This window comes from Thermobia domestica, chromosome 11 (genome assembly GCF_964235325.1).
Source record: "Thermobia domestica chromosome 11, izTheDome1.hap1.1, whole genome shotgun sequence".
Lineage (NCBI taxonomy): Eukaryota > Metazoa > Arthropoda > Insecta > Zygentoma > Lepismatidae > Thermobia > Thermobia domestica.
In genome coordinates this window covers 37,412,754-37,432,771 of record NC_137464.1, presented here as the reverse complement: position 1 = coordinate 37,432,771, position 20,018 = coordinate 37,412,754, and the positions used below count along the sequence as shown (strand labels likewise).

General features: G+C 33.3%; 2 protein-coding genes across 3 annotated transcripts in view; one reads left to right on the top strand and one right to left on the bottom strand.

Moving 5' to 3' along the window:
* LOC145664061 (uncharacterized) overlaps positions 1-20,018 on the bottom strand; it is a 71,337-nt gene that overhangs the window by 5,063 nt on the left and 46,256 nt on the right. The window contains exon 6 of the mRNA XM_081730399.1: positions 14,314-14,336. Within this exon, the coding sequence (XP_081586525.1) occupies positions 14,314-14,336 (23 nt within the window). The remainder of the gene's footprint in view (positions 1-14,313; positions 14,337-20,018) is intronic.
* LOC145664060 (cyclin-dependent kinase 20-like) overlaps positions 1-20,018 on the top strand; it is a 37,869-nt gene that overhangs the window by 13,363 nt on the left and 4,488 nt on the right. For both annotated transcript variants that reach the window (XM_081730395.1, XM_081730396.1), the window contains exons 3-5: positions 2,412-2,600; positions 9,266-9,502; positions 19,744-19,971. In XM_081730395.1, coding sequence (XP_081586521.1) covers positions 2,412-2,600; positions 9,266-9,502; positions 19,744-19,971 — 654 coding nt within the window. The remainder of the gene's footprint in view (positions 1-2,411; positions 2,601-9,265; positions 9,503-19,743; positions 19,972-20,018) is intronic.

The window sequence follows — 20,018 nt, the reverse complement described above, 5'->3', positions numbered from 1 at the left end:
GTATTACACCATCCAGTCCTGTGAATATTCTCAGATCTTCTACTCTGGGGAGGATCTTTTACTCTTCTTTATATTTTTATGCCTTTTTCGGAGCTCGTGAACTTGGACAGTCCAGTATGTTATATTGATAAACATATATGATGGTGAACTGAACTACATATTACATGACAAAATGGAGGAATTAATCGACTTTTCTTACAATTTCCCTGTAAGTGCAAATTCAACAAAAAATTAGAGTTAAAAGTACAGTATTTGAGCCGGAAATTGAAGTAGTATTTCCAGCCTATTGTACCGTTGCACTAACTACTCTACCTAGTCCGCTTTCTGAATAGCCACACATTCTTCACTCTTGAGCTAAGTGTTCATACTTAAAGATTACACAAAAAGGATTCCTGAACGGATGTAACTGTTCAGGGAAAAGACTGGGTAGCGGGCCAGACAATGTGCTACTAGCCCTAAACGATACAATACCTAAACATCATAAGACCTAAAAATCAACTAGCTACACAAGCCCTAAACGGCATAAGCCCTAATATCTCTTTAACGCTACCAACGCTTCCATGCCAAGAATACTGTAGAAGTAGTACTAATAGGTAGCGAACACCGCCATGTTTTATAGAATATTTAAGTTTGTACTTTGTATCAGGGGTACTCACAAAGATGACTGGGTTATAACTAGCAATGTAACATTGAAATATTAAAGGATCTTCCAAAAGTAACTTAATTGAAATTAAAATAACTTAGAAATATATTTAAAATAAGTGTAATTAATACACGTTTAATCAAGGCAGCACCGAGGTTTGGGGAAGAGGGTATATTGAAGTACGAGCCATTAAATCAGTTTAGAATCAATAATTGAGTTTTTTTTTTCTTTCTTTCTTTCTTTCTTTCTTCATTCTTATGCAACATCGTCGTCCTTAAGCAACGAAGGAGAGAACCTACTATTAACTTGGGCCTCTGAACCACGACCGGGCCCTAAATACTTTGGAATTGGGAATGTACAGACCATTTGTAAGATGAACCCATACAGTACAGCTCGTTCCCCATCCCATCATCTCACCTCCAAGAGAGTTGGATAATGGAACCATCCCCCAACCTTAGCATCTTTTGAGTGAAACATATGAGGTAAATTTAGGAGTGCGATATGAACCAAAGTTGATGGGTATCTCTGGTTTGTAGCATAGCAAAGTGAACCAGAATCGAAAATGAAGATTACATTTTTTTTAAAGCATGATGTCCCTCACGCCTTCTGGGAATCCCTTGCAGAACCGTCATGCATATCGGTTCCTTTCAGCTATGGATAATTCATTGTTATATTCGTTTGACAACCGATTCTCTTTTGCCACTATTCGTCTCAAAAATTCCAAATATATTAAAGCTGATTCCGTAAGACGTTGATTATTATTGATTATAGATAAAGCACTCATTGTCGTTTTTGTTACATAGACATTTGTCTGTTTTCTTCTGCAAAACCACTTCCCAAACACAGGGGCGGATCCAAGACCGACTTCTGGGGGAGCGGTGGGTTGTCATACTGCTAATTTTAAGGGCTCCAAACTCTTGGATGGGTTTTATTTATATATATAAAATAAGAAAATTTCCTCTTCTGGGGGGGGGGCAGTTTCCCCCCCTGGATCTGCCCCTGCCCAAACATAATAACCAGATACCGGCTGTTAGGCAAAATGCCTATTCTTTAATATTAAAGATATGATCAAAAGTAACATTTGAAATTTTATATGGGGGTTATAGTTTCAATTTAAACCAATTTTATTTTGCCTATTTCGCCCGTTCCTGCCTAAATAATTGCTTCAGTAATGTTGCCTATTGTATGCATTTTCTTCAAACTAAGACTTTATTGGGGAAAAATACATAATTTCGTATTTCAAGAAAGGATTCTGCATCTTCCGAATAAGTGTTGTATGTAGTGATAAGATGCAGTAAAATTTTGTATGTAGTAATAAAATGTACTAAAACTTTGGACTAATAGTGTACTGATAAAGTGCTGTAAAACTTTGGACTGCTGTGTGTACTGATAAGTGTATAAAATTTGGACGGTTATGTGTAGTGTTAAAGTGCTGTAGAGAATTAATTTTCTAAATATACATGAAATACATGTCAAGCTTCGTTTTTAAGAACATATTAACAAATAGGTATGTCTGTATATTCTTTGAGCATTATCTTTGACTTGAATTTATTTTTTAATTGTATTGAGTCTTTATTATTTCGAGTTACATTTTAGTGCCTATTTTCCAGGTTTTTAATGTCTAAACATCCGGTCTCTAGTAATAATGAACTTCAGAACAAGAATGAATGTTTGTGTGTTTAAACCAAATATGTATATTTTGATTTTGTTGTTTTTGATTATTATTATGGATGTAAAGATTTATTTTTTTTCTTTTTATATGTTTCAGGTTGTACAGCTACTGGATGTGTTTCCTCAAGGACTCGGCTTTGTATTAGTATTTGAATTTATGCCCTCAGGATTATGGGAAATGTTGCGGGACGCTGATAATCCATTAACAGAACCTCAAATAAAATCCTATATGCAAATGCTGTTGAAAGGTGTAGCGTATTTACATGAACATGGAATTATGCATAGGGTAAGTAGTGTGTCGAACAGATTTTTTTCATCTTGTCCCAAATCGTCCGTGAAGTTCACTGTTCTTCAATAGTTTAAATTGATCTAAATTAATAAATAGAGCATAAATTGCAAAAAGATTTTGAATTCATGTGTGTGCTTTCTTTCTTCTGTAGTTTCAAATATTTCAATCATATTGCTAGTCATGTGAAAAGTTGAATAATTTAACGATGTTGAATACCGCACCATCTTGGTTTTCAGTCCATTGATTTCCGTGAGAAATTATTTTTCTGTTGTATATGGTTTAACACCATAGTTCTTTTTAGCCCATTGATTTCCATAGAAAATTATTTTCCTGTTTTATATGGTTCAACACTATCGTTGTTTTTAGCCCATTGATTTCCGTGGAAAATTATTTTTTCTGTTTTAAATGATTTAACACCATCGTTGTTTTTAGCCCATTGATTTCCGTGGAAAATTATTTTTTCTGTTTTAAATGATTTAACACCATCGTTGTTTTTAGCCCATTGATTTCCGTGGAAAATTATTTTTTCTGTTTTAAATGATTAACACCATCGTTTTAAATGATTTAGCCCATTGATTTCCATAGAAAATTATTTTCCTGGTTTATTTGGTTTAAGGGCATCTTTGTTTTTAGCCCATTGATTTCCATGGAAAATTATTTTTCTGTTTTACATGGTTTAAGGCACCTTTGTTTTTAGCCCATTGATTTCCATGGAAAATTATTTTTGTTTTATGTAGTTTAACGCCGCCTTTGTTTTTTTTTTTTTTTTTCATTCATTTGAATTGGGAATTTATTTTTCTATTTTCTTTGAAATGATTGGGAATTTTAATGGTTTGTTTTGACTGATTTCATCTCATATCTATTTAAATGTCCCCTACTTCCTGAAAATTAAATTTTCTCAAATGTAATGTTGAAATTTAATAATCAACTTTAATTAAATAATATTAAATTTATAAACAATACAAGTTTAAATTTGAAAAAAAAACAAAGGACTTAAAGAAGAATTCCTGTTCATTTCGAAGAAATTAAATGGAGCTCAGTGGTAGAGCGCTTACCTCTGATGCGTAGTGTCCCTGGTTCGACTCCCGGCCAAATTTAAGTTTGTAGTGGACAGCATCGTGTCCGTGAGTTTTCTTGGGGTTTCTCCCGTTTCCTCCCACATTTATATTCCACCAGTTCTTCCATAATCATTAATTTGCCTTAATGATCCGTCTCCCTTAGCCTAACGGGCATGTTAAACTGAAAGATTTCATTTTCAGAGAACATAGAAAAATAATTCCCAATATAAATCAATGGAGTAAAAAACAAGAAAAATAATTCCCCATATAAATCAATGGGCCAAAAACTGTTTACTGTTTTACGTCTATAAAATAATATCAAAGACAAATGATCAGTGTCTGTTTCCCAGTACATATACAGCGGACTCGTTTTTAATTCGAATTAGGTCTCACAAGTTCGTATCATTTCAGGTGTTTGTATATCTATCTATTAAAATGCTACAATACCAATTAAAAGCGCCTGAGCTCCAACCTATAACTTTAGCTTTCAAATCTTTTATTTACGGTTATGTGTGATTTCACGTTTAACAGAGACAAACATTTTAAGTATTTGTACTTTAAATAGTCTAAATTAATTAACTATATCTTTTTCATAAAGTTTATAATATAAAATTATTGTTCAAAGCCTTTGCATTTTAATAAGCCTTCTCTAAAATCAATGCATGTGAGTTGTGCTTCCATCTTCCGAGTTCTTTTAAACTATGTTTATATGTTTGTGGCCAATCATTTCGACAATGAGATCTCGGAAACTAGAGGCTCTAGAAAGATGACGTTTTCACTGATCGATTGGAAATTTTGCGTAGATTGTCCAGTTTTAATTGAATTTAAAAAAAACATGGCCATTATTTCTTTATTACATTTTTTTAGGATACGCTGGAAGCGTTGAAATTAAAAAAAACTAAAACATCATATCCTATGCGTTATACATTCCAACACCATAATGTTGTATATTGGGGTTGTATATGTCTCAGGCGTTTGTTCCATGGCCAAATAATAGTGAAAAAGGAAGGATAACCATTTCTCGAGTCTTAAGATAAATCTTTATTTTTTGAGTGTTTTGCCCAATATAACCAATAACACCATATATAACTGATATTATAATTAATTGTATATGTAATGTATTTGCTTATTACATACTGCATGCAAGAAGAAAGAAAACACTGGTCATACATGAATTAGAAACTCCAACCGGAAGTAGCCTCAAATCTTGCAAACGGTGCGAGATATTGAGAAAAAATAATCGAAAAAATCTCCCCTTTATGGCACCCCTTGCCGATTTTTTAAAAATCAAGACGTCTTTCACTTGTGTCTGTAAAGGAACATGTACATATGTTGTGAGGAATGAGAAGGAGATTTATGCTCATATGCGAATGATGCGCTGTGTAGAGAGCGCAGGTTCAACTAGTATATATAATATTGTAAATGTTTATTTTTGCACTCTATCTTGCTCAAAGCGGAAATCCCCTTGCGTACCTCACTGGTTGAAACAAAAATTTATTCCCCTTGAAAACTGTCTTGGTAAACAAGGTAAATTCTTGGATAAATCGAAAGCTTGAACCTCTTGTTTGGATAATTCGAAATAATTACAGTAGAATATTTTTGTGTGTTGTACAGATGGTAAACAGGAGGGTGCAACTGGTTTTCAGTTATCCAGAGGCAGCCACACGGAGGAGAAAGTTTTGGTTTTCTAGCGTGCAGCCCTCTCCCCTTTCTCAGCAACATGAAATTGTGCACACTTTCCTCGATCTTGAATTCTATTCTCTAGTAGTAAATGACTTGTAAGAACGGGAAATTTGTGAAAGTTATCTTAACTAAGCTGATGGTAGTGACAGAGGGTCAGGAGATCGGCGTGGATTGTCCACAATGTCGAAATGCAGCGCGTATACTACCTTAACGTTAGAAAAAAATGTAGGAAATAGAAAGTGATATAATGGAGAATACTTTATTATCAACTTCTATTAAAATAAATAAAAAGTTCTGAAGAAGTGGAGGAAACAGGAAACGCATATAAGAGCCAGTGAATTTCCTGATGTCGATGAGTGTGTGTGTGTAAGTGGTTGAAACAATCGATGAAGTACAACACACAGATAATTGGTGCACTAATTCGAAGAATTTGCTGAAAAAGTGAAAATTAAGAACTTCAGAACAAGTTCGGGTTGGTTTGCTGGATTTAAAGAAAGCTGCGTACAACTAGCAGGAGGATAATGTTGTTTCTTGATAACTGCACGACCACTGTAAAACCCCTAAACTTAAGTGCATCATGATAATATGTTTTCCTTCCAGCATGACATCACAGTGAGGCAACCTATGGATCAAAGGACAATACAGATTTTAAAACATTTATACCCGATGGCAGGTATTATGAAAAACTTAAACAACGTTATGGAGAAAACGAACATTGATTTGTTGGATGCCGAGCAAAACTTGGAGGCGGGTCAGCCAAGATACAGTTAGAAATTATTTCCGTAAAACTGTTTTTCACACTGAAGAAACCAGTGATGAAGTCCTACCATAAGAACCTGACGGTCTGGTACTTAAGCGGTGGCGAGAAGTAGCATCTGGTACCACGCATATATAGATCATTGTGCGTAGAGAACTGATAAAAGAAATGATCTTCCAACAAGTGACAGAAAAATGATCCATCTGATGATAAAGAAGATAAAGACGTGATCAACGATGAAGTAAAGAAAGAGCGTGTGCCAATTTCATTTGAAGCTCCTGAAATGGTTGAAAACTTATTAAATGTTAACCAAATGTTGCTAATGACGTATTTAACATACGTATAAATTAAATTGAAGTTTTGGGCAACTGTGTAAAAAAAGCAAACCAAAACAAAGGAAGATCACGCGTTTAAGTGAGAACAGATTATTAAATTTGTTACTTGGGTATGTGATTTTGTGTATTAATTCATTTTACGTAATGCTGTGTTTAAATGTTTTCCATGGTAGGTATAGATTAATTTATGTATGTATCTTTTGTTTGTTTGCGGTATTGGATCACGCAAATAGTATGCTGCCTTCAAGGTAGAGACAGTTGCATGTTATTTTTTTATTTTTTATGTATTTATTTATATTTGCAGTGGTTTTCTTACCTTGATTTTATTTTAAACTGTATGTTCTTGGATAATTCGATTTTTTTTTTTTTTTTTTTTTTTTTTTTTTGTTTTGTTTTGTTTTGTTTCCTTGAACTTTAAATTAAAATGAGATCACTGTATTTAATTTAGTATAAACAATATAAATTTATTTCAATGACTAAATAGAAAAATTGTTAAATGTAATAGAGTAAGCTTGACATTTGATCCATTATAGTACAGTGTCGGTTAAGAGAGTCCTGATCTGTAATGAGTCTTCCTCTGCCAGTAATATTTCAACAGATTTGCTAATTAGATATTCAGTAATTTAAAGAAACTTGTAACGGGGTTGGGTTCATTCATTCGGAAGTTACTAAGAAAGAAAATTTTCTAAGGAATATAACTATTAACGTAATAGCATATGCACAAGAGGTGCAAAATTGTATTATTTCCTTTTGGAAGAACCTTTAAATATCGTTGGTCATAAAGCAAAAGAAAATATTAAAACTTACGGTAACATTAAAGCTTAAACAAAAGTAGGACTGCAATAATTGCTCATTGAACTAAAAGCTGAAAATCGATCTTAAGCCAACCTGTGTAAAACATAAATGAGTTATTTAAGTTCATTAAAAATCTTAACGTAACAAACTTCCGGTAAAATTTTGTGTTGTCTCCAAATGAAAGTGATTTATTCTCTGGCAACGATAATCTTTCAATATGAATTTTCAGTTTTCCGCTTAAAGTTCCACGGTTATCAGTTTTATGTGAGTTGCTTAATTTTTTTTATCTTTAGCGTCTATCGTCGAATTTCTGCGTTACTAAGATTTCTAGATATGAAAATCAACTTTACTATCTCTTTCTTACATAACACAAAAATTATAATCTGTAGTACATTGGGTACTTCAATTTTTTTATCACCTCTGATACCAGGGACCCCTGGGTAGACTCCAGGCTATGTGAGTTTGTGATGAACAACGTCGTACCTGTATATTTTCTCGGGATCCGCCCATTTCCTTCCACTTTTTCATCAGTTCCACTCCCACTTCCCATCAGTTCTTTCATAAGCATTCACTTCCATTAATCATCCGTCTCCTGTAGCCTAAAGGACATAACCATGGTACGTTAAGAATAAGATACCATTTTCATTTTTTTCTATATTAAATTAAAGATATCTTTTTGGTCTCTTAAATCCTTTACAGTGTATCTTCCTGGTCTGTTTTACCCGCAATAATGTATTCATAACATTGCAAAGTATTTGCTCTCAGCCTATACCGTGGTGTGTGTACTAGTAGCCTGGTTTCTTAGCTCTCTTTAGCTACTTATACTCATAGAAATGATTATACATTATCTTAACAACCAGTCATGCACACATCATATCTGGAGACTTTCTGTTCTAAATATCTGCTTTCAGTGATTTCCGAAAGTATTGTTTTAATTGAAATTACAAATGACAATACATCATTCATTACTTGCTCTAATAAGAGATGGGAAACGAACTGTCAGCACCGAGGCTATGTGCCAAATCTCGTCAACGTTCATGATATGACGTTAAAGTGATAACAAATAAATTTTCTTCTACGTTAGAACTTCCAAAAGAGACAAAATTAGCGAACAATTTCGAGGCTCTCCTTACCCTTCACCAGCATATTTAAAGGAAACTTCTTAAAAAAAAAAGTAAATAAATAAATAAAATGTCCCCTTGAGTAAAAATGATTAAATAAATTTGTATTTTGATAGAAAGATTTCATTCTCTTCCTAATTATGGGGAGTGAGAAGTGAAAAGTTCTTGGTGTGTGCACAAATAACAAACACTTAATTGACGATCTTGAACTAACATTCAGTTAACGGTCTTGAACTGCGAAACACTCAGTAAACTGATGGTGATTTAATACACGTCGATATATATATATATATATATATATATATATATATATATATATATATATATATATATATATATATATATATATATATATATATTAACCTTGAGACATTTCAAACACACACACTCAAGAAATACTTGCTCTGCAATAAGATTTGTGAATGAGAACTGTGATCGAACTTGTTACTGTCGGTACAGTTGAACTTTTTCATGTTCTTTGTTCCGGAATTAAGTATTTAAAAAAGATGAACAATTAACAATCTTTCCTTCCAGATTGTAACCCATCGTGTCAAATAGTAATCACTACGTAGAATTCTTTAAACAATTTAAGAACTATATTATCGCTTACCATAAATAATCTTTCAATCGTAGGCAAAAATTCAACTTTAAAACATATTTAGACTATTCTTTATATACGCGTCTGAAAAATAATATTCAAGTAATATCCACTATCCAAAAATGAATAAAACTTACGTAGCGGTGTGTAGTGCATGCTGTTTGTTGAATAGAGACCTAAGTCTATTATGTAAAATGGCCCTCAAGAAGTTACCTCATTATAGTTTTCTTTCTAATTAGTTGTGTTTATAATCTCCACATCAACTACAGCACATGAAATCCTAACACAGCTTGACTTTTATATTATTATTTACAGGATTTGAAACCAGCGAATCTCCTTATAAGCAAAGATGGAATTCTAAAAATTGGTGACTTAGGTTTAGGACGAGTATTTTGGCCTGAGCATGACAGGCCATATTCTCATCAGGTAGCAACCCGGTGGTATCGAGCTCCAGAATTGTTATATGGTGCACGCTATTACACAGAAGGTGTTGATCTGTGGGCTGTTGGCTGTATATTTTCAGAAATTCTTAACAATTCTCCTTTGTTTCCAGTAAGTACATTAAAGTGTTAGGTAGAAATAGAAATAATATTAGATTCAGTTTTATTTTATTTACAGAACAAAACAAAAAACTAAGAAGTCATCATCCTATTTTCTAGTGATCGAAGTAAAAACTTCTCTTGTTTTCTTAACAAATTGAGAAAGTACAATATATATGGTGCACGTGAGAATTAAAACTTGTGTCCTTCCATGCAGAATTCCTATAGTTTTCGTATTTTTATTTTTCCTTCATAATTATGCGTATATACCTAGTATTACCATACATACTGTCACAAAGTAGTCAATAAACTGACACAATGTAGTGAGAGGAGATATTGTAGTATCTTAATACTACGTCACAGAGCAATACATTGTAAACAGGAAACATCAATCATTGTTCAAAATTACTACTATTTGCATGCACACGAGCATCTTTGTCGTCATGCATCAATTCATTACGCATTGTTCCCAAACGGAAATCCTAAGTTTCTGAGAAGTTTGAAAATCATCCTTACCTTATGTAGTGCTAATAGAGAAACACGGTTTTCGTGTTCACCCTACTCCATGATGCCTGTGTATACAAACCAACTTCTGCACCTGAACTAGCAATAACTCATGTCTTCCTGTAATCCGCAAGGAGGCATTGTTCTTACCCACATAGACCATAACCTGCCCCAAAAGTTGTGACAATATATATGGTACTACTAGGTATAAAGCAAAATCAAGGTGTCTATCGGTCATGAAAGTCATGAAAGTCGTGAAAAAGTCACAAAAGCAAAAAAGGGTCGTGAAAGTCACGAAATTTAGCTTTTAGTTTATATATATATATATCTGTACAAATATAAGTAGAGACTGGAAAATTTTGTTCTATAAAACGTCAAAATTCCCCACCAAAAAATGTTCATGGTCGGCTTCAGACGCTAGCAAATCACAAGCAAAGCACGCTTCTATCCCATGCATGGAAATTCGGCCTAATTCGTACCGAAATTGAAACAAGTGATCGAGATGAAGAACCATGTCTTCAAAACCTCCGAACACATAAAATGTCCACGTTCTACAGAAGGTTTTAGCGGACGACCTGCTACCAGCTACAACTTCCATTCCTGCAATCAGTAGCATTACAATTAGTACACTATCTGACAGATTTTCAATCGGCCAAGCCTCTTGTACCATTCATGTTTGATGAACTGTATTCTGTGTAATGTCTTCCGTTAAAACAGCCAAGCAAGTGGTATCTGTGGATGTGACAAAAATAGATAACCAGGAATGTTCTTGTTTCTTTGTTTACATCATTAATTAATGAGAAATCACGATTGTGCAAGGTTATGGTGAGAGGATCATCATGCATTTCTCCGTATGTGATGACAAATAGTTCTTTTAGAGAATCTGTATTACTAGTGCTTTACAAGAACTGACCTCAAAAAGCCATGTAGCTTACGTCGAAGCAAATGAAATTAAGAAAAGTTATTTATCGCTGTGGAAAAAGAAAAATATATTAAAGAAGTATGTAAGTCGTTGAATTGGAAGGAAGACAAGTTAGATGTATTTCTTATGAAAATTTTCAATCATGATGAAAAATTTCTAGAATTTTCTAAACGTATACTTAGAATGTTCCATAAAAATAGTGCTGTAGAAATAGGTTTTTTTGTTAACAAAGAGTGTTTCGTGGAGAACCTCTCTGAACGTTCTTTAATTTCCCAACGTTCCGTATATTGTGCCATACTATCCATTGGAGGCGTACATCGGTAACGAAGTCTATGATCATGGCTGTGAGAAATGCCTCGTTGAAACGAATGGAAGCTTTGAAAATAAAACGAGGTGAGGAATACGAAAGACGAAACAAAATCAAGATGGAAGCAGAATACCTTAAAGAGTTGAAGGAGAAGAAAAGGAGATTGTTACAACAGACCGAAGAGGAAGTTGAAGCATTTCAGGAGGAAATCGAAAATCTCAAAAAAATGTAAAACAATATTAGCCAACTTAAATTAGAGATGGAATCCATCAATACAAATGTTTACAATCAGTGTGACATTTTTAAAGAGTTGCTAAGGATTTGTCAATATATGTACTTCATGTGTGTTTAGATGTGTCATTTTAAGATTAGTGGATTTGTGAGTGCTGTTGGTTAGTTATCAAACAAAACAGACTATATGCAATGAATATACTGAAGTGATGTAAGAAGACACCGAGTTTTTATTGCTCAAGGAAGCAACCTTCGAAAGTAGAGATAAAGGTAAGTGCTAAAGAATATAGGTATTGTTATTAGTTGTTGAATGTTATGAAATTTTATAGTTTGGTAAAGAAAAGATCACGAAAAAGTCATGAAATTCCATTTTGGAATTTTAGTAGACACCCTGAAAATTAAAATTTATAGAATAGCATCCTATAGCGTAGAAAATATTATGAAATACGATGATGAGATTTTTGCACATCATGTTTACTTCTGGGAAATATGTCATGACATTATGACGTTATAGCATTATGATAAATATATATATAAAATTTGTATTAATGTTATATTTATAATAAGGTTATATGTAGGATTTATATTAAGGTTATATATATATAAAGGTTATATTTATAATAAATGATAACACTTATATTAAAAATTTAATATGTAAAAATTCTCTTAATTAAGTAAGAAATTAGATTGAAACTATCCATAAGCTAAAACGATTGATTTGTTTCACTTTATATTATGTAGGTTATTGGTCAGTACTACCTGAATTCTACAGCTGAACGGTCTTCCTTTACATAATAGATAGTTTGATATTTACATTAACATTAATATTTTAATTTAACACAATAAACATTTATGAATAAATTTAAAATGAAATAATGTAATGTATTAATACAGTTAATCGGAAATTGTTTTGTTATATCAATGATGTTTGTATCTGTATACTGTCTAATTGATGTTTGTATCTGGACTAAATACAAGTATTGTGTCCGAATTAATCTTTATTTGCCTGTGTTCTTTATATTTATCAAAAAGTAGCAAATTTGGAAAACGTTTATACCTGAAATAATTTATATTCTGCATATATTGTTATGTTGTATTATGTTATTTTCATTATTATTATTATTATGCTATACGCATTTTCTTTTTTTTTTTTTTTTTTTTTTTTTTTTTTTTTTTTTTTTTTTTAATCATCAGTAAGTTAGACATCGGATTTTTATGCAAATGCATATTTTGTTTGCTTATATGCATCTCTGTTCAAAGGTTGGAGTATATATTGGTGCTTAAGAGCATATTTAGCGTATTCTATAAGTTTAATTCCAGACGTATGGAATAGTCCAATATTATGGAATAAATCCAATTTTAGTTTGTATTTTCAATACATTTACATATCTATGCAGCACAACGGAAGGATGGAAGAATAGCTCGTTTATGGAAGACCAATAATGTTAGCAACTGATCAGCAGCGCAAAGACGCTTACAATTGCTAAGACGTTAAGAGAAATCTGATAATGATAGAGACGACGTTATAATATCATGCCGACATTTATTCAGAAACAAGAGACACGACAAATGTTCCTCAGTGAATGCATAGCTCTGGTTGATGAAGTTTGACACCAGCTTCAGTCAGTTCCTGGTAAATTTGGGCGACCTGTGGAAAAGAAATTGACGGATGTCATTGCCAGAAACTCTGATGCCCGGTTGCACCAACCGAGGATTATTCCGTGGATAGTGATTAAACTAAAGTTAATCATCGAAGTGAGGATAATGTGTTGCACCAACACTGATCTGAAGATTATATTGCCAAATCGTCGAATTAAGATTAGCCATCGAAAACGGGAGTTTAATCCTTGATAACGTCGTGATCAGTTGTGAGTAGAGTGAATATACTTGCAAAAGATTTGTATATTTTAGATGAATCTGAAGTGCTCGAACAGATAGAATATGCTATCCGATCTAGAAGAATAATGAGACAGGGAAAATCCTTTTGAGTACTTCAACGATGATGCATTTTGTAATCGTTTTCTCCTGTCGAAGTAATCTGTTTTGTTGCAGGATTGCTTGCAGAAGATTATATCAATAATTTGGCTGTTTATGTGGTTATTTATGTGGTTATGTGGATATAAATGGTGTTACTGTGCTTATTTCAGTTGTTCCTAAAGCAAGAAAGTGATACTTGTATCAATAAATATCTGTCATTACTACAATGGACCGATTAAAGTAGCATACTTGCACTAATTCATTATATTCATTGACTTATTTATTATAGTTTGTGAATTGAAAAAGTGTAGTCTTTAGTGGCTACCTAGTAGAGTTGGACATAGTAGGTTAAATTTACCTCACATTTAAGGTACTTATATTTATAAGATTCGACCTTGCTGCAAGACACTCTCTTGGGGTCAATTATATTTTATGGTATACACTACAACATTCGTTCATTTAACAGGTCTATTGGCATTTTAAATCTTTACAATTTTGGTTTATTTGGGTTGAATATGCCCTTGTATATTAAATACTGCAGAAATAAGTGTGAAAAGAAAAGTAATAAACCGAGGCAGAAAATTGGAACATTAACTTTGTATGTCATAAACTAGAATTGCTCCCATCCTTACATTAAATCTGTTAGCATGTTCTGCAAAGTTTACAATAAAAACTATTGATTGCTGCCATCGTGCTTCTACAAATAATCGTGCCCCTATACTTGATGTGTATATATTTTTAAAAAATGCAAGCAAATTTTCATTAGAATTTCCGGTGCACATTTACTGCACAGATCCATAGATTTGTAAAATTTACAGAACAAATTTGTAATAATATTTTAACAGACTAATGTGTTATTAATCGAAATATGTTTTCTTCTTACCTGAAGACATCCCGAATACATAGCTACGTAAAAATATATTAATGAAAATCATTATTAAATTATTAATGAAATATATTAATAAAATATATTATTAAAATATATTAATAAGTTATTCGCGGACAAGGTTCTAGATTACTGGTCCCCCTCCCCATTGATCAGTAATAAAGACAGAAATCAACGTGCCGTGTGGAGCTCTAACCCGCCTTCACTCGCTCACGCTCGCTCGGCAGTACTGTGTAAATTAAATGTATAAACTTTAGTACAGAAAGAAATCAACCCAGCTACTAACCTACATAGGGGACCAGTAATCTAGAACCTTCCCCATGGACTTTCCTATAAGGCAGCTATTAATCATAGTATATGATAATGTGCTAATTCATGCTGCGCAACGACAAATGTCTGAGCTTAAGAGGTTCACATAATTGTGAAATTTACGTTAGTAATGTGTTATGTTAATTTAAGCATTTGTGCTGTATCGCCGGACTACACGAAAATCGAAACAAAAAAATACATTTCGTTAGATTAAATTAAATAACATTATATTAGGTTAGTGTTAAGTTTAGAGTTACCCCTCGGTTTTTATATATAAAAATTAGGAAAATTTACAGGAGAAATGCGGTAAGAAATGATGATTCGGAGTTTTTATGCGTTGGCAGTAAAGTTATGTTAAATACGAGAAAAGATATGTGGAAATGGGTACTATTTGCAAGACGCGGAAGGGTCGATGATTCAGCAGCGTGCCCATTTTATGTCAAGAACAGAACCCTTCTAACCCGTTCCTACTCATACTCTTACTACTACTACTGCTTATACTATGGATCCGGATAGTAAAACTGCACGCTTTGCTGTTTTTACTGCTTTTTTGTAGGTATGAAACTGGAGCAACTCTAAACTTAAGCCTTAGGTTAGGTTAGGTTGAGTTACAAGTCAATTATCTTGAAAACAGGTACGTATAAACTTTTACAACTTGGAATAAAAAATCAATATATTCGTATAAATATGGAGTCCGGATATAGGTATGGCATGAAAACTACGGTGCAAAAAACATAAAACAACTTGTGCTAGGTGGCTACTATAAAGCACAAATGCTACCTACCCAGTCGGGGCAGGGCGAAGCTAGTGGACCCACACCATAGCGCAGAAGTGTATCCGAAAGGAGCGGGTGCGGAGCGGCGTGTACACGCGCAAGCGTGGGTAGTGAAAACATGTGAATTTTGGTAATGATACGAGTTTCAATAGCACTTGTCATGGGTTCTTACTAATAACTATCTGCACTGTTTGCAGAAACACATTGTCGTAGTGGCCACCTAGCAGGCTAAGTTGTTTACATTTAGTTAGGATATAATTCGATAAAACTCAAATATGAGTGTCTGAACTTTGACACATACGCGCCATTTCCACACTGCCATATCTGCCACTAAATCATAGCAAGTGTACCTATCCGCCAAAGAGTCCCTTCCGCTTACATATGTAATGGCGCTTACATCGAAAACAACCAACAACAGACACTTCCTTAACTTCAACTTTTCCCATCACATGACTTTCAATAATTCTTCATCAGAAATCAAAATAAATTAACCAATTTACCCGGTAAATTTCCTAAAACTGGTTCGGCGATACAGCACTTAACCCTTAATTTGGAACACAAATATACAAGCAATAAAAAAATCGAGATATTACCTATAACGTTTTTAGTAACGAACAAATACATTATTCAACATGTAAGGTAATTTGATGCCATATATAGTGTTTGCACTAGCCTCGTTTATATATCTCTATCCACCTTCGCTAACGCACATCCTCGCTACCGATCGGGTCACTCCTTTGCGCTCCTACCGTAACTTGCTTAGATAGCATTTATGCTTTTAGTGACCATCTAGTAAGAGTTGGTTAGTGTCTTTTGCGCAATAGTTCTTATCGTATACATACACTGAAGTTCCCCTGAAATGAATCTGTACGAGGGAATGCAAGTCCTCACCCAAGAATGATTATTTAACATACAAAAAGTCGATTTAATGAAAAAGAAGTATATATATGCAAGAAATTTGTGCTGCATCCATACGTAAATGTGCACCGCATCGCCAATTGGTAACATTATGCAAACCCGACAGTCAACTACTAAAATAAACTTTACTTTATAAAGATAACCATATTTACGTACACCTGTGCTACTTTCTGGAATGAAGTATAACCAACTGGCGACGCAAATGTAAACTTAAACTTTTTTTTTTTTTTTTTTTTTTTTTTTGGAACTGGCGAGCCGATGTAGATGTAAATCTATATTAAAATTAGGATTTTAAAAAGGTGGTCCGAACAGAGTCGTGGGGGGCGAGAAGGGGACATATAACCTCATTGTTGATGTCCCCATTATTCCCCCACTCGTACTCATATAACTGTTAATACAGTGTGATGGTGAGACACGGCAATATGATGAGTTAAACTAACCTAACCTTTCCTACTCTGCCCTACACTTCAAAATAATGGCCTATATATTGATTGTAAGGTAACGTAACCTAACTTACTCTACCCCACATTTGGAGCGCTTACATCTGGTGCGTGGGGTCCCTTGTTCGATTGCAGGCCAAGTAAATTTGTTTTGGACAAGATCGTGTCCGTGGGTTTTCTCAGGGTACTCCTGCTTCCTCCAATTCTCATTCCACCAATTTTTCTATCATTCAGTTGTCTTAGCCTAAATGGCATACACGTGGGACGTTAAACTTAAAGATTTCATTTCATTTTTCTGCCCTACATTTTAAAATAGTGGTTAAACATTGAGCTAACGTAACCTAACCTACTCTACCCTACCCTACATTTGAAAAATTTGGCAAAGCATTGAACTAACGTAATCTAACTTACCCTACGCTACCGTATTCTACCCTATTATTATCTACTTCTCCCTATCCTATCCTATACTTCAGTGCAAATACCGAACGTTGGATTTTAAACAAAACGGTATTTGTGTGAAGCTTAGCGTAGTTTGTAGTCAAAAATTATTTAAGAAAAATGGACTACCCATCCTTACTTAAAAATGTCTCTTAACAGCCGGATAAAGGAGTTTGATCTGCTAGAACAAAGCTATTTTTGTTTCAATTTAATATTTGGACCCTAGATATCTATATTTGATTTGGTTTGGAGTTTAGCATCCCTTTCAGCAGCGAGGCTACATAAGATGCGGTCCTACAGCTTAATGTAAGATCCGAACTACATGAGCTCTCGCCGGCTGATCTTTCACGCCATTCCGCTTATCAAAAAAAAAGCGCCCGTATACATATATATATATATATATATATATATATATATATATATATATATATATATATATATATATATTAGAAACAGCTTCTTTTTAGTATTTGATATGACTTTATTATTATTATTATTATTTGTTAAAGGATATGTTTGTCCAAAAGCATTAAAACATATTTGCCTTCCCGAGCTGTCAACTTCACACGCTTTCTTCCCATATCTAGTACAAAAGTTACCACATGCTACGCGAATCAGTTTTCAGTTGTTACTGCACTGTTTTAGGCAATTAAATGCATGATATCGCATGACGTCATGTCATAAACGTCATAGTTTTATACAGCCTCCGATTACTCGTAGATAAGTTAATCCTTTCTCACAAACTGTTGGTGCAACGATGTATGATTCTTATCCAAAGATAAAAATAATCAATGGATTATCTTATCTGATCTTAATCTTCGGTTGGTGCAACCGGGCATGACTACAAAACAATTGAGGCCATGGAAATACTTTCAAAGGTTAAATTGACAGATAATATAGATATTAAACTTGATCCTATCTATAATTATTGTCCAGTAACATCTCTTGATGTTAACAGGTCATTTTCTGTCACAAACTGACACAAAAAGATGAAGAGAAGCATCTTGTGATATACTGCAAGGCTAATTGCGAGAAGGAATAAATTCTTAAAAGCGAAAACTATATTTATTTATTTATTTGTACAGTGGAAAAGTGTATAAAAGTGAAGCTTGTATTATTTCTTTTAAAGTAAATGCACTCTAAAGTACAAATCTGAAGAAAAACTAGAGATCGTGTTCTCACATCACTGGGTTCATTTTAATCTCATAATTTGTGTCTGTTTTAAGAAGTCAGGAATATATAAACTGTAAGTGCCATAAAAATAAAATGAAGGCCCTGAAAGGTAAAGTACATTTTCGATGTTGTATTTTAGTTACAAAACTTCACAACTTTGATGCATGTTTGAAAATGCTGTCGTTTATTATACTGTATTGTTTGCGCATATTTTAACACATTTAACAGCATAGTTGCATGTGTATTTCTTAATTTTAAGTACATAAAAATCCGATGTCTAGTCATCAGATGACTTCTAAATAGAAACAAAATAAGATAGAATCTTACCGTAAGTGCTATCAATAAAACAAGTAAAACCACCAGTCACTATTGTTTTGCACACAACTCTATCCAACATTAGAAAAAAGGCAAAAATGTTTTCTTAAAAACTTGCAGGTACAGGGTGATATTAAGGTGTTGAAATAGGAACAGGTAGAAATAATATTAAACTAAATATAATTGCTAAAGAATACTAAAAATAACTGTAACCTAACATGTCTTGACTGTCATGACTGGAGTGTCAAATCAGTATCTAATTTGCAAACAACGATTTTTTTGTTAAATTTTTATTTTACATATAAATCTTATTTTAAATTAATTATTTTTTAAAATGCTAAATTATGTGTCAATGTTATCTAACAAAAACTCGTACTCACGACTCTGTCCAAATTCTAAGGCGTCAACTCCAACGGAGTCGTGAACGAACATATATAAAAGGAAATAAATGCTAATTTAAAGTCAAAACCACAGGGTTTGAAGAAAGTGTTCAGTACGAGCTTTTCATGTTTGTTTGTTTGTTTGTTGTTAGTTAATTATATATCGATCAGTGTATGTATATATCGATGAATTGAATAGAAAAATTTTAGATTATTAATGTTCTTAAAAATTAATAATGGAATACAGAATCTGAGATATTAATTTTAGTAGCAATTTCTATCCCATTATAATATTGGAACCCATTCTTAATAACCTCGTTATTGCATAAAAATCGAAAAAACAACAATAGCGCCAACAATTAGAAATTATTAACTATAATTCATTCAACTTGCTTTTTTAATTTCACACACAAATATTTCACACTTCAGTGTACTTATTAAGTCGTCAGCGAAAACTGAGAAGGAATCATGCCATACTATTTTATAAACATAGTAACATATGCTTGTATGCCTGTAAAATAGCTTCATGTTAGAAATACGAGCATGCTAACAGAGCAGCTTAAGTTGTAATTGTTAGTTTAAGGTTTATGTGTGTTTTGTTAACGTACCACTTTCCTGTGAGGTTCGTTACTTCCAGCTAATATAAATTAAATACTATTTTTTGTCTGTTTATATTTAGGGAGAAAATGACATTGACCAATTGTGCGTTGTTCTAAGAATTCTTGGTACTCCAACGTCAGAAACTTGGCCTGGTATGACTTCACTTCCTGATTACAACAAAATAACTTTTCCTGAAACTAAAGGCATTCCATTGGAGAACGTAATTCCAGACGTCTCTCCCGAAGCACTGGACCTTGCTAAAAGATTTCTAGTGTACAACTCGGAGAAGCGGATATCGGCCAAAGAGGTACTTAAGTCTATTTTCATTGAATATTTCATACAGCAAACTCTCAT